General features: G+C 41.6%; 1 protein-coding gene across 1 annotated transcript; it reads right to left on the bottom strand.

The window, feature by feature from the left end:
- Positions 1 to 95: 95 nt before the first annotated feature.
- On the bottom strand, positions 96 to 14052 carry map3k19 (mitogen-activated protein kinase kinase kinase 19). Its single transcript, XM_042221765.1, has 17 exons — positions 13766 to 14052; positions 12806 to 12938; positions 12165 to 12359; positions 10064 to 10224; positions 9797 to 9912; positions 8216 to 8376; positions 7526 to 7586; positions 6584 to 6671; positions 5753 to 5881; positions 5438 to 5592; positions 5336 to 5370; positions 2997 to 5219; positions 2089 to 2193; positions 1589 to 1827; positions 1240 to 1492; positions 922 to 1130; positions 96 to 554 (listed from the first exon to the last, which is right to left on the bottom strand). The coding sequence occupies exons 1-17, from the start codon at positions 13774 to 13776 to the stop codon at positions 485 to 487; spliced, it is 4344 nt and encodes a 1447-aa protein (XP_042077699.1). The 5' UTR covers positions 13777 to 14052; the 3' UTR covers positions 96 to 484.
- Positions 14053 to 14875: the final 823 nt, after the last annotated feature.

Below are 14875 nucleotides of genomic sequence, written 5' to 3'. Positions count from 1 at the left end.
GTCATTTCATGCAAAATAAAAACATACTGTACTGATTTGTAGTTACATTTGAGGAGACATGCTGTTTTTTTCCAGTGGCATGATATTTAAACACGGTTAAATGCTGAATTCTTTGTGATTCGATATAAAGGTATGGGGGTCACTGAAAAATGATCGTTGGACTGAAGTATAGATGATGCATTTTCTTTTTATTAGAACTGAAAATACCATAAAAACTAAATGGCACATGTATGAGGAAGGAAAAATCCTACATGTAATTCACATTTTATAGATCATATCACTGTATACAAAAGTGCTTCTCATAACTATGGTTTTTCTTCTTCATCCTGCCCATCATTGGCACTACTGCTATAGTGCTGAATAGACGGTAAGCTCTCACAGGGTCACAAAAGACCATTTGATGTTTTGAGTTGTATAAATCAAACTCAGTGAAATCTTGTAAGTTGAAAACAGTCCTGTCTGATCGCGGTGCATATTTCCTCTTTCACGTCACATTTGTGGGGATGAACGAATGCTTCAGCAGCTGGTCAGCTGATGGACGTAGCTTCTGGTCACTAGAGAGACAATGAAATTAGATCAAAGTAAACGAAATAAAAGATGCAACGCCTTCTGCATGTAACCACAGACTGCACATAATAAACGGACAACATGCCCACCATGTTGAAACCTCTGCACAGGATACCTTATATTTTAGACACGTTTCAAACCATTAATGTCACCTTACACTGAAATAGTTAAAAAATAAAAACAGTCAAGTATATAGACTTACACAGTGGATTTCTGCTTCTGTGTTAGACCTACACAGTATCACCAGGTCTCATACCTGCTTGATGTAGTAAATCTGAAATTGTTTTGGCATGCAACTGAGCTTGTGAAATAAATTAATACATTTTTAAAACAAATCTTTGCACTACATCTCACCTTGTCAAGCAGATTTTTACAAATTCCTTTGCATTTTCTGAGAAACTGTCTGGTAAGGAAGGCATCAACCCTCTCTGAGCCCCAATGTAGAACAAGGCAGCCATCTTGTCCATGTGTGCCAGCGGTGGTTTCCCTGTGGCCATTTCAAACACCGTGCACCCCACGCTCCATATGTCTGACTTTCTCCCATATCCCGTTTCATTGATAATCTGAAGTGAGAAGACAAATGTCTAAAAAGTAAAGTTGAGGTCTCATGGCAGCGTAAATGTTTGCAGATTATTGATTAAATTTTTTTTTAATGACTGAACTCCAGTGTACCTCTGGTGCCATCCAGTAAGGCGTGCCATGAACAGACTTGAGCAGGTCGACACTGTTGCAAGTTGTGTGATGCATATAACTTAGTCGACGTGCGCATCCAAAGTCTATGAGTTTGATGACACCAGTTGGCATTAGCATGACATTGTTTCCCTTCAAGTCTCGGTGAATCACCCTGTTCACGTGAAGGTAAGCCACCCCTTCCAGTATCTGTTGAGTGTACAGAGCCAGGACTCGCTCTGGCAGTGGACCAAATCTGAGGGCATCAGATAATAACTTGTACTCGGGGCTCTTGTGAAGAACAGTTATTTTGCCAGAAGTGATAGCTTCAGACAAAATATTTCAGACTAACCTGTGAATGATGCTTGCAATGGAGCCTCCTGGGATATACTCCATGAAGATGGAAACCACATGCTGCTGAAGCGAGGTACCCAGGAAGCCAACAATGTTGATGTGTCTGAGGGTTTTAAGCAACTCCACCTCCCCCTGCAGACGACTGTATTCTTTATTTGCAGCATCAGCGTCCGAGGAATCGAGGATCACCTGCTTCACAGCTATTAGCTGACCCTGACTGGTCAGGCCACAGTACACCTGGTAATGTGAGGCAATAAGACCTGCTGTTGTAAATGATTTTGGTTTTTCTGGAATATTCTGGAGTGCATGTTTTAATAAATGAAAAGCAAATTTTCATGTCAGAGAAAATGTCAAAGAAGGTCAATTCTAGTAGTTCATTTAGTGACACATTTAGAACACACAGTGGCAAAAGTAGGTCATTCTGAGTAATTTAACAATTTTTGGCTCAGTTCTTGTTCAGTTTTTTTGCTATGTGCTATCAAAAGTTAGGATACATACTGTGCCATAGGCGCCCCTGCCGAGTACTTCTCCCTTTCTCCATGTGATGGTGTCATCCAAGACCAACCCAGAGCCAAGCACAGTGCCACTGCCTCTTGAAGCAATCTTCAATAAAAGGCACATAATGATAATTACACTACAAGAAAGCGTTATCACAGTGACTGAACTCAATTATCAGCTCATTCAACATTTTGTTATGCATTAGTAATGCTTCAGTTTTAAATATGATCAGTTTATCTTTGTTAAATGGGCTTTAAAGGCAATGTTAATTAAACCATTACTTAAACCTTTACTTGATCTCCCTGTCTTAGTTAACTGCAGGCCAATGTTTAACCTTCATTTAATTAAAAAAATTCTTGAAAGAATAGTTGTAAAACAGCTGGGTGATCTTCTGCAAAAGGATGATTATTAGAATAGTTTCAGTCAAGATTTAGAGTTCACCGTAGCACAGAAATAGCTAATGAATGCAACGTTATTCTGTCAGGACAAGCAAGGAAAGCAGTGCTTGCCCAGTGAAATCTAACAGCAGACATAACACCGAACTGAAAGTAATCCCTCTCCTGCCATCACAAACAGCATCTGCTTGAATGTGTTGTTTGTTTCACATTTACCAGTTCTGTTTGCATTGTTTATTCTCTAATAAGTGTTATGCAAATTACACATACATTCCTGTTTCAAGAGTCCTGGGAGAATCACGGTGCTTAATTAACACATGGCACGTATACCCCGTGACCAGTTCTGCATGTACTCTCCGCTGCTCCACTTCTTTGAAGAATAAACAATCTAACAGCATCTCTTCTCCAGACCCTGATTCTCTAACCAGAACTGAAAACCTTATTGTTTCCTCCTCAACCAGCAGTATTTATCAATAGATAAAGATTTGACAGTTTGACTTCCGAAACGGTTACCTCGGAAAACATATTTAGTCCCATGACACGATCATCTTCTCTGCTGGATTCCTGGTTGCTCTTTTCCTTATTTGGATTAAGCGGGCCTATGGATGCATCCCTCTCATCCAAAGAGATCAGTTCCTCTGCCAGACACTGCAGCAGATCGTCTGTAAGTGGCCCGTCACCTGCTTCATCCAGAAACTTCTGGTAAACAGGGGACGTAATTGTGTAGCTGTTGCTACTTGAAGATGTCCATGTGTCCATCTTTGGCTGATGAGGACGTTTTGATAACACGGGCTCTGGAAGTGGTCTGTTTTGATTTCCTGTTAATGAACTTACTGTTGTGTCTTGAATATTTTTGTGTGTGTGACTGAAATCTGCGCCATGAGAGGCAGATGTTGGTGTAGTGAGAGTGCTGTCATCATCACATTTGATCGTTTCAGAGTCATGTGTAGGAAAGGTCTCTTCTATTGTAGACAGGTGACTTTCACCCTTGTCTTGACAAATGTTGACACCTTTGTTAAGAACTACCTCAGTGTCTAGTTGAGGATTATTTCGCCCTTTGTGGATGCCCTTCCTGACAGGTGTGACTGGAGTTTTTATCCTGGACGGCACAGGCTTTGCTTTGCTTTTAGCTGAAACCACTGTTGTCTCAGCTGGGCTTCTGTTCGGCTTACTGTGTGCTGATTTCAGTTGCCTGTGTTTTGCTTTATGGCCCTGTTGTGTCTTCTTAGGTGGAGCACACTGGGGTGGGCTTCTCTCGTTTAGTTTCTCACAGGTGTAGGGAACTCTGAGGTTTTCATAGACAGGACCGGCAAACATCTCATAGATGGCTGGCCCTTCTTGACTCTGACTCTGTATCTGCTGAAACATATCCTTGTAGGTGATGAGGTCAACGGCAGATTTAGACCTTGGTGTTTCCTCTACACAGGGTTTTCTCAGCTGCTGGGCACTTCTCAGCTCCCTCCCTTGTGCGTGCTGCTGAGTAGTGACAGGATGTATTATTTTGCTCTGTGCATAATCAATAACCTTCTTCCGTGGCGATGAAGTGCCAGAATTAGAGTGAGCACATTTTGATTTCATCTTTGACTTGGCTTTAGCTACAGTACCCCCTCTGCTACCAGTTTGCTCGGGACTTTTCCTGGTTTTATCTTTGACCTGAGTATTCAGCAAGGAGTACTTAAAGTTGCTTTTGGACTTAATCCGATTTAAAATGCTTCTGTCTTTATGTGCTAGTATGTTGAAAGGCTGCTTAGTGTGATTGCTTGTTCTCAGTTCAAAGTTCACATTGGTTCTTTTCTCCTTATCCGGTGTAAGCTTCTCGTCTTTCTTGTGATCTCCATCGTTCTGATGAATGTTTTCAGGTGAAGCACAAATTTGAATATTCCCCACAGCAGCTCTGGGATTTAACGTTTCATCTACTGGACTGCAAACTAATGTTTTGTCTACCTGGTGTTCTTCATCACAGGAATACTTCATTATTGTTTTTTCTGTCTGTTTCACATTCCTCAATTCATTTAGATCATTATTCACATTAAATACAACTCCGTGGATAATCTCAGTCCCGGGTTCAGAAATGTTCCCCACGTTGTTCTTCTCGTCCTTTGACTCTGATGTGAAAACTATTACATTATTCAAAATGCCTTCATCCTGAGTCAGAGTGTCTCCATTTTTTGCAGAGTCATATGCTTTTGATGACTCGCTGTCAGAACACTCTTTTGTAATATTCATACGGCTCACTTTGCCTTCATTCTGAGAGTTCAAAGCTATTTCACTGTTGTGAAGATCACTTGTATGATTGATAAGATCTTCCTTCAGGCTATGTCCTGATCTGCGGATCAGTGGAACATGACTAATCTTTGACTGAACTTTAAAATGCAGCGCTGTCTTCCCAGTCCTATCAGCCTCAGCGGTGCTCGCATCCTTTGGAAGCTCCAACATCCTGTCATGACTGACAGTCAGATATGCATCTTGATCCCTGTCAGCGTCCTCATCCTCTAAATCGACTGAGCTGTGGCTGCTGCTGGACCCGCTCTCAACACTGCCATCCTTCGTCATTGAAGGGTCAATGCATGAGCTGCCCCAGGGCAGTCTCTCTCTTTTCAACCTGGTCCTTGTAGAAATAGGGCTCTGACTGATGGGCTTCAGGGGAACATGTTGCTTTAGTACAGGCAGAGCGGTGCCGTCTCTGAAGCGTTTGTCCAGGGGTGCCAAGAGTTTTGGTGTTCGGGGCAGGAGACCCTGGAGAAACCCGTGGCAAATTAATAATACAGGAATTATTCATTATAAAAACATTATGTGGATGAAAAAGAAATGAAAGTATTGGGGGAAATGGAAGGATTGTAGTTAAAACATACCTTTTGTTCATTTATAGTATGATGAGAACCCAACCCTGCAGATAGAAAGAGATGTAACCATCAAACGTCATTGAAATATAACGTGTAATGCAGAGTACATACGGGTCTGGATGTGTGCTCTGGCCTGCATCATAGTGTTTGGACACAGCACAGGTTCCATGATGCTGGGAGCCGATTGGCTGAGCTGACTGGGCTCTGGCACAGACAACAAGTGGGAGGGTGGCGATGCAGCAACCACACTTCTTGTTCTTCGTCTCCTGAAAAAAGAAGAAGCAATATTTAGTTTTTGTGAGTGCCAGTGATTTGTTAAACTTTTTCTTGTCAGCACTGCTGCACCTGCTTCTCTTCATCTGTGATGGTAACAAGTAGTGTAACAAGTTAGCTATCTGCTGCTTGATAGTTCACGTGTATGTATACCTGTGTGGTGGGGGTACTGGCTGGCAGGGGCTTCTCACACTCAGCAAGCCAGACGCCAGAGGATGGTCTGCATGGCCCCGGTGTCTGCTGTTGTTGCTCTTGTGCAAACTGGGCAGAGACACATCTTGACTGAGGAAAAGAGTGGAAAACCCTTTATGGTTGTCATGGAGAAACTGTCATTATTATTTGTGGACACACTATAATGTCTGAACTGAGAAATTATAAAGAAGAACATTAATGAAAGACATGTACAGATGCATTTGAAGTTTGTTTTGTTTCAAACTGCATGTAAAGCCTCACTTTGCTCACATTTCTGGAAGCTGACGCTATGAAAGGAGAGACCGGCTTAAAGACCTTTGTTCTCCTTGGAGAGCTTGGACTTGATTCAGTGGTGAGAGCTGCTCATAACAGACAATGGGCTGATTCACCAAAGCCCCCTCTCCCCCTGTTCCTAACCTGTTTGGCTAGAACAGGTTGTCCTCTGGACACGGTGACAGGTGCCTGTGCACAGATCTGTGGGTGTAACCAGACACTTTTCTGCTGTTGGTGTTAAAGGACGGGGGATTTGTTGACCAGCCCATTGAGAGTGTATGCTGTATATACAGGACTGTGTGTTATAGCTGCAGGCTGTTACCTGTACACATCAAAGAGGTTTGTCTGTACACAACAGTCTGTGGTTACCTATAAACAGATGCTGATGCGTTCACAGGAGTCAGCGCAGGATCACCAGCTTGTAAATTATATTCTTATCCTGATACAGTGAATGCACACTTAAAAAGACCGCACATGATAATGTGTGTGCTTGAGAGAGAGAGATTTTAGCGTGCCCACCTGCCTCCCCTGCCTGCCTCCTGATAGGCTTCCCTCATGTCTCTCAGTGTTTCCATGGATTCTTGGGAACAGGGGGGGATCCCCTTATCTGCTCCAGACACACACAAACACACAGCGTAACACCCGTTCATCAAATGTAATTTTTATTCTTTCAGTCTTCGTAGTAAAATGCTGAGCTGAAACTCAAACACGTACCATCCAAACAGTCTGTCAGTGGTACAAAAACAGAAAAGCCATGTTGTACCTCCTGTAACAGTCAGCAGGAAAAGAGTTTTCTAACTCCACAAAGAGCCTTGATAACCATACAAACGAACAAGTTCAACTTAAGTTCACACTTACTATTTTCTACATTAAACGTACAGCAGCACAGCGTTCATATTTACCGCACTAATGCTCATCACAGAGGAAATAATAGGTTTTACCTGTTTCTGAGCCTGTTGGTCTCTGATCCCATGATGAGGCCACTTTAAAGAATTCTTTTTTAAACTATCACTCCTCTATCCCGATTTCTTGGTCAGTAGTTTCTTTCTCTCACTGTAGTCGAAATGCTTTTGGTGTCCTGTCTAACACCCTCGCTTTCCCTCTGTGGTGTCCAAACCATGCCGCCTGGGGTTGAGTACGAGACCACTCCTATCTAGTCACCCCCCCAACCCCCTCCTTTTAGAAGGTGATTTGATCTCATGGCCTATTTGAGATGCTGATTATGTTCCTTTTTCAAAATCTGAAGCATTAGCTGCCATCCAGGACCCGTGAACTGAGAGGCATTTTTATTGCAAGTTAATGTTAACTTTGTCTTTAACCCTTTTGACCTCTTAGGTTAAAAGGTTAGGTTAACTAGGGCACAATTTTAGTCCAATCTAATAAGTCCACAAAAGGAATGCCGCTTCATTTTCACCAAACACTTCAAGTAAACATGGCTAAAACCTCTGAAAGCTCCCTTACCTTGGCTCAGGTCTTTATGATGGTCAGATAGAGGGGGGCTCCCTGGAGACTCTGGAACTTCCTGGAACCAAGAACAAAGGTGAGGTCGTCAATACATGCTCCAGTCTTAAAAATGAGGCTCATAAAAGATCTTCCAGATGGAATTTATGTTTATAATGCTTAAAATAATTTAAAACAAATATATAAATTTCAATTAGATTAAATGTACTTGTAGCATCAATGTCCACAAGTGACTTTGACACAAAAACGTAAAACTTTATAACGTTATAATTTAAATATATGACTCTGAACTTTCCTGTAAGCTGAATTTCTTCATTCTACACTGAGTCTAATATGCTGCTATGGACTCGCCCTGTATTCTATATATGTATTACTCTAAATGTGTTGTGCACACAGACATTATACCTGTGTACATACACTACAGATCTTCCCTGTAAACCACCTGCTGGTCTCCTCCAGCTAACCAGCTGTCTGCTCATCTACTTTTCCTATAAGAACACCCACAATACAGTAGTATGGCAGTACGGTGTCAGCTACACAGAGCACGTGTACACTCAAACAGAGATCCAATTACTGGTCCATATATATGTCTTCTGGGTGACCACACTGTCTCTCTGTGTGTTTGTTAACTGAACTGACTGCACTGAAAAACACACAGCTTGCTGGTCACACTGCAGACGTAAAACTCACCCTGGTGTGGCTGTACTGAAGAAAGTCATCTTGACGGGTTGCTGTCATTGTGGGCGTGGCTGCTATCGACTGGTTAGGATAAAAGCTCTCAATGTCCAACTCTCCGTCTGAATCTCCAATCTCTGAGACCAAATCCCGTGTTTGTGAAATAGGAACGGCATCTACACAAAACCAGGAAAAGAAAGAAGTAGTAAAGTGTAAAGTAAAATAAGTCCACTTTTTTTCTTCCTGCAGAAATTGTGCAAATCCCTGTTTGGGGCCACACTCCTGGGATTGGGGTGCAGGCGTCTGATAGGTTAGAAACAGTAAAAGAAAAAGGAAAAAAAGCTATTTTTATTTTTGGCTTAAACAATGTTTTCATCCATATTGATCCATGCTCTCTCTGTCACATGGTTTCAGTTTGTTGATGCAGACTCCGTCACATGTAAAGGCTCTTAGTAAAGTGCTCCCTCACACATTAACAAACAAGTCTTTCTTATACCCACATGAGTGCAGACGTTTTACTGTGATAAACAGGATTATGAATGAATCTGGTATGCCGGTTATTTGTATCCGTATAAGAAAGCCAGGAAGATCAAGAACGGAGAATTTGAGGCTTTATACTTCGTACATTGGCACATGCTTACTTTAGATTCATTTTAATAAGTTTAATAAGTAGCTGATCAATTAAACACTAACCAGAGTAAAGAGCAAATAACTCACTCGACAATAAGAGTACTCTAATATAATCTACAGGCAGTGTCACAGAATAAGAAACAGGGATATCAGCTGATTTGGTTTATAATCTGCAGATCGAAGTCATGCATTGTGATGTTACACTCACACCCCAGAGCGCCGTAGTGCTGGACAACAGTGTTAAAGTGCTTGTAGACAGGATCATTTACATTTTACAGAAACCTTTACAAACTGCATGACATGATCCGATTTGTGATCGTTCTGAAAGAGCATGAAGTGATAATCCTTACTTTTCCAAAGAAGATTAAAAACACTGTTGAAATAAGGAATTTCATGATTTCCGCACAGCTGAGCAGGGAAGTTTATTTCCTTTGAACCTTTTTATTGTCCCTTTACCTCCTTTTTTGGTCTCCATTGACTTTCGGAGGAACATCTGTCTCTTTAGGAACTGCTGATGTTCTGATCCTGTGAATCCTGTGGGATGGGGCCTCCACGGGTTAAGGGAAATCCCGTGTATGCTACTGATGGAGTTTGGAAGATTGGTCAGTTTTTCATATCTCTAAAGCTGTTCCTGAACAGTTTGTGTGGTATGGAGGAGACCGCTGCCATCGGGGATGCTGTAGCTATGGAGATTATGTGAGGACTGCACGATGTAGGTAGGTGGGAGGTGAATGCCAAGGCACAATGATTTCCAGCAGGACTTGCCATTGTGACAAAATCATCAGTGGCATTCAGTTCACCTGGTCGGGTGATCAGTTTATTGCCAGTTAAAGAGAACTTGTTGGTGAAATAGCTGCTGGCTGAATGAACACTGATTGCAAAGAGTGAGACAAATGAGGTTAAGGTGTGTGTGTGTGTGTGTGTGTGTGTGTGCGCGTGTGTGTGTGTGTGTGTGCGTGTGTGTACCTTTTTGACTTAGCGCCTCCATCAGAACATGGATGATGTCTTCTGTCAGAAAGCTGTTGGTATTAGCAGCGTAGTGGAGAGCAGAGCAGCCGTTATGGTCTCGTATCATCAAATCACTGATGAAGTTAAAAGACAGATGAAACAAATCTCAGTACATTTTTTTGCACTTCTAGTGAACTTTACATATTTAATAGTTGCTCGATGACAAAAGGCTTTAATGTTACCTGTCTACTGTATAAATATGAGCATGTATTTGTGCTTTCTTACGCAGAAACTCCCAGCAGTTCCTTGATGACCTCCACGGGTTTGTGCTCCCATGGCAGATGTGCTCCTAAGTCTTCAAACAGGTCGACGTCCCTGACAGCAAGCATCACAGCTGTCACACCGTCGCTGTTTGGAACATTCACATCCAACCCGTCGGTCTGAAGCTGACACGTGCAAACACACACAAACACAGGGGGGGGGGAAATTCTAAATTAAACTGCTGATATAACAAGCAGCACACTTTAGTGTCATCCATTTCCACCATTAGATGTTACTGGCCTCAATGTGTGTGAATTAGTTATTGTGAAGCAGTCAGATGGTACTAGTCAGCCAACAGACACTTCTTCACGGCTATGGGAGAATTAATTTGATGCTTTATAGGGAACTAAACACTAATGAAGATGTTTTCTCCTCGTCTTCCTTCCATTTTCTCATGTAGTCACCTCATGCAACATTTGATCACTTTTCCCATCCAGAGCCAATCAGTCCCAGTCCCTGTTCTATAAATGCATCGTGTTCATATTCAGACTCTGTTCAATCCTCTTTCTCCCCATCTCTGCCTCATCAAGGTTGTCCATGGCATCTAATTCAAAATATTCATCAACCATCTGCTTTCTCCACTCCAGCCTTTTAGACTCTATCTCCTACATTTGTCTCAGATAATGCTGCACGGTGGACCCTAACACCACAGAAACATTTCATCTTGCATGTTCACATTTCTTAAAACAAATTTTGGCCTTTTGTTCCAATTGATCTCTCTTTATTAAAACTGCACACGGAGTAACAAAGTGCTGCAGTGTGAAATGAGGCCATGAGGCTCAGACCGTACCCTGCATTCAGTGAGCTGTACTTTGTGCTGGAAATGTTTGTAACAAGTTAGAGTTTTGGAAAAATGAATTAAATAAGCAGCGACAGACCGACGTTTTAAATATAAAAGAATCCTGCATATGAAATACCCCAAACACCTGTGTGCTTCATAAATAAATAACCAAGGTGATATATGTAAGTTATTAGTTCATTCAGTTTATGTTTAATTCATAAATAAATAAATAAACCTGTGTACTCAGCTGTCAGCATACCCAAACAGTGTGGGCTATTTCCAGTCATTTTACAAAAGCACCTGAGCGTTAGTATCACATTTCCAGATACACAAAGTCACCAAAGGACACACTAACAATGGCAGGCCTCTTTGCTGCTCTGAGCTGGTTATAATTCAGGAATGCATTTGGAAATGCCAAATTATTATTATTACATTACAGTATTACATATATATTTTCTCATGATTTTAGAGGTTTAACAACATTTTCAGTCTCAGAATCAAAACTTTTTTTGGTTCAACCACCGTTTAATCCAACGACGGCAAACTCATTTCAGTTGTGGGCTGGACCAGTGAAACTCTCCCTTTGTGCCAGTGTAGACATCACATGTTTAAAATCCCTGAAATAGCTTAACATAAGAAAAAGAAGTGCACTTCTAACAGTATTAACTTTTAAACACTTTTAACTGTTTTTTGATAAATGTAAAATCTAAATGTATATATTTACTTGTTCATTTTTATTGTATTTTTTTTTTACTGTGAACTCATTAAAAAGATTCTACAGTAGATGAAAAATCTGAAACATTTGTGTCATTTAATTGTTTATTAGTTACTTAATTACTTTGGTGTCGCGTGAGTGGCTATGGGGCGGGCCTTATTAGTATGAAAAGCTTATATAAAATAAACTTATTAAAATACAGTTAAAAGCCCAAAATCTATGTCATCCTTTATATTTTCCAAAGCCACACAGTGCGCAACAACTGCATGTGCTTTTGTAATGGGAGAAGATTGTTGCCCTTGTTGTGTTGTCTTTACTCATCTGGGAAATCCTTTGACTCTCAGGTGTGTGTCTTGTGTGTGTGTGTGTGTGTGTGTGTGTGTGTGTGTGTGTGCTGTGTGTGTGTTGTGTGTGTGTTTGTGTGTGTGTGTCGTGTGCGTGTGTGTGTGTGTGTGTGTGTGTGTGGTGTGTGTGTGGTGTGTGTTGTGCTGTGTGTGTGTGTGTGTGTGTGTGTGTGTGTGTGTCTGTGTGTGTGTGTGTGTGTGTGTGTGTGTGTGAAGTGAGCTTACCAGCAGGTGCTGTAAGGAGTGGAGGTCTCCCTGCCAGGCAGCCTGCAGTAGCTGCACCTGGGGGGGCAGATGAGGCCTTGACATCCACCTCACCATTTTTTCCCGCAGCTCTGGCGGACTTATGTGGAGCGCTGTCTGCTGGCTGAAGTTGCACAAGGTCAGGTCAGCATCAGTCCTCAGGAGCTGCTGAACCACCTGTTAAACTCACCACATAAAAAACCTGAAACATCTCAAAAAAAATGTGAAGCGTAGATGTGTCGTTTCTGTCAGTAAAAGGACTGTTGTTGCTCATTTTAGTGTAAACACCTTGTGGTTGGGTGTATTTTAAGAAAACATAAGTTTGAGTTATAATTGGAGAGTTTCCCTCCAGACAAGCCTGTTTTGAATGTCTCCCTCAGAGGATGCAGAGGAGCTATGTTAAAAAAAAGTTGCATAATCTCATGTGATCACAGCACTTTGTTGTTATTGAAAGGAAAAGTACGACGTGTTACGTGACAGAAACTGGTTTCGTCTACCCAACCAATCATATCCATCTGGTGCTTTCCAGGGCTGGAGTAGCCAGCTTACCAAAGCGGAAGCATGGTTACAATAGACATGTACTTGCCAAACTCTCTCTACCGCACACATGCACACGCCGTTACCTCGCTCATGGCACCGCGGCAGGCAGCGATAAGGGGAGTGCATCCTTGTTCCTTGTCTTCCTTCAGCTCTCCTTTCTGCACCCCATCATCAGTCTCACCCTTCTTACACCCTTTCACCATCTCCCAGTCAGACCTGTGTGAACACGAGCCAAAGAAAAGCACAGTGTCTGAGCTGTGAGTCAGGGCAGACTGCTACTTTCATCGTTATTTAGAGAAACAAACGAGGTGGAGAAATGATTGTAAACACACCGCTGATAGATATTACCAAGCACTTTCAGCTAGATGTCTTTGGCAGTCTCTGTGTCTGTGCGATTATTAGTGTGACATTAACCTTGTGATGTAAGTCTCTGGTGATCTAGTGCTCCCCGCAGAGACTAGACTCAGGGCAGAGTATGAAGTATTATGTCTCATTATTACTGCTAGCGATACACATCTTAGTGCATTATGGTACTACATAAACGCAGAGTTTGTGGAGCTAAATAATAATATTTCAACTTGTGTTGATCTGGAAACACTTCTGTGTTTCTGTGTGGTTATGTGTCATCACCACGACAGGAAGAACAAAATAGCCCAAAGTCTCAGGATTGACTACTTCATGAACAAAAAGTGTGTGTTTTTTTAGTAAACCACCTTATTTGACCATGTTCGCGCACGCTAACACTCCCCCCTAATGTAATGTGAAATCATTTTATAAGTGTTTGTATATTTGTAAAGTAGAAATGTGTCTGTGAGGACTGAACTCCCTCTGGTTTAATGTTTGACAAAAGTAACAGTCAAAATGGATGAAGTGTCTAAAGCGAGTGCTGAGAGAAGGCTAATTTAAAAGTACAATAGAAAAAGTGCATTGTACACATTTCCTGACATTAAACGGTTGTAAGTGGTGCTCATCTGTGTGAGCAGCATTAAGGGAAGACGATGATAATTGGAGTAAAAAGCTCAAATGAACTATTGTTTACTTACAGTTGTTTCATTTGTCTGAATCCACTTGTATATCTTCTCAAACCTGTGGACGTTTGATCAGTGAACCTTTGATCTTTACTGCACACTCTCCACTCGAGTGTTTCCTCCACTTTCCTCTGTTTTGTCCTGCATGCCTTCTGCCGTACGTTTACATTTGGTTACCTTGGAGACAGTCAGACAGACAAGCTGTGGCTTTAAATGCTTTCAGTCTGTTTGTTGCCTGATGCATTAAATCTAAGTGAAACCACGAATATGATTTCTGTCTAGTGTGCTCGACGCAGTTAGACTGTGCATGTAGTAAAGTTTGCTTCTGCGCATGATCGGGCTTTGTTTTTGGAGAAGGGGAGAAATGCACAAGCAATCTTTTAACTCATCAAGCTCAACTAAACAGGGAGGCTGAAGAAACCTATAAGTGATCATATATATATATCCAGTCTTTATATCCATAAATACGATACTGTATAATTAACATATTCTCTGAATGAGGCTTCAGGATGACTGCTTGTGCACACGGTGCTGTTTTAAACTCCAAACCTGCTCTTGTGTTGTTGGATTTTGTTAAAACATGCTAGTCTGTATGTTCAGAGAGTACCTACGATTACAGCTGAATGTTCTGGTGTGAGCTTCCTTAATGACAGTCACACCAAACTGAGGTATAATCTAACGCTGTATTACTTCTCCACAGCAGCGTGAAAGTCTCTGCTTTTAACTTCTAGATGCAACTTTGTGTTGGTTTCAGTTTCAGCAGCAAACTGGATGGAACAGTTAATTCCTCCTTCTTTCCTATTATTCTGTCATTTGTGTATCACAAATAAACAAGACAGGTCAATAAGTGACTCTTAGGTCAGTCTGAGAAACTCTTCATTGTTCCTTTGAACTCTGACTTTGGTTCTGTCAGAGACCATATTCTGTGTCCTCTCACTTTGTTTTTGCAGAATGTTTGCTCTGTGGTGTCATTTCCTCTGGACCTTTGCATTTCAGCTGAACAGATGGATGTGACTTTTTTCCCCGAAATTAATGCATTTGACTCCAGTTGTCTCCTCTTTAAGTCATTGTGCTGGCAGCACAGCAGTGGCATCGTTGACCTTGTGTAAACTCTTTTTCTTCTGT

This window comes from Haplochromis burtoni, unplaced genomic scaffold (assembly GCF_018398535.1).
Source record: "Haplochromis burtoni strain Fernald_Lab_line unplaced genomic scaffold, NCSU_Asbu1 Contig_74, whole genome shotgun sequence".
Lineage (NCBI taxonomy): Eukaryota > Metazoa > Chordata > Actinopteri > Cichliformes > Cichlidae > Haplochromis > Haplochromis burtoni.
Note: the sequence above shows the minus strand (reverse complement) of the source record. Positions and strands in the feature narration are given on the sequence as shown.

Coding starts and splice junctions, on each gene's coding strand:
- map3k19 (XM_042221765.1), bottom strand. Junction 12,360..12,805: donor GCCGCGGTGCCATGAGCGAG/GTAACGGCGTGT, acceptor TGAGTTTAACAG/GTGGTTCAGCAGCTCCTGAG. Junction 10,225..12,164: donor ACTCCTTACAGCACCTGCTG/GTAAGCTCACTT, acceptor TGCACGTGTCAG/CTTCAGACCGACGGGTTGGA.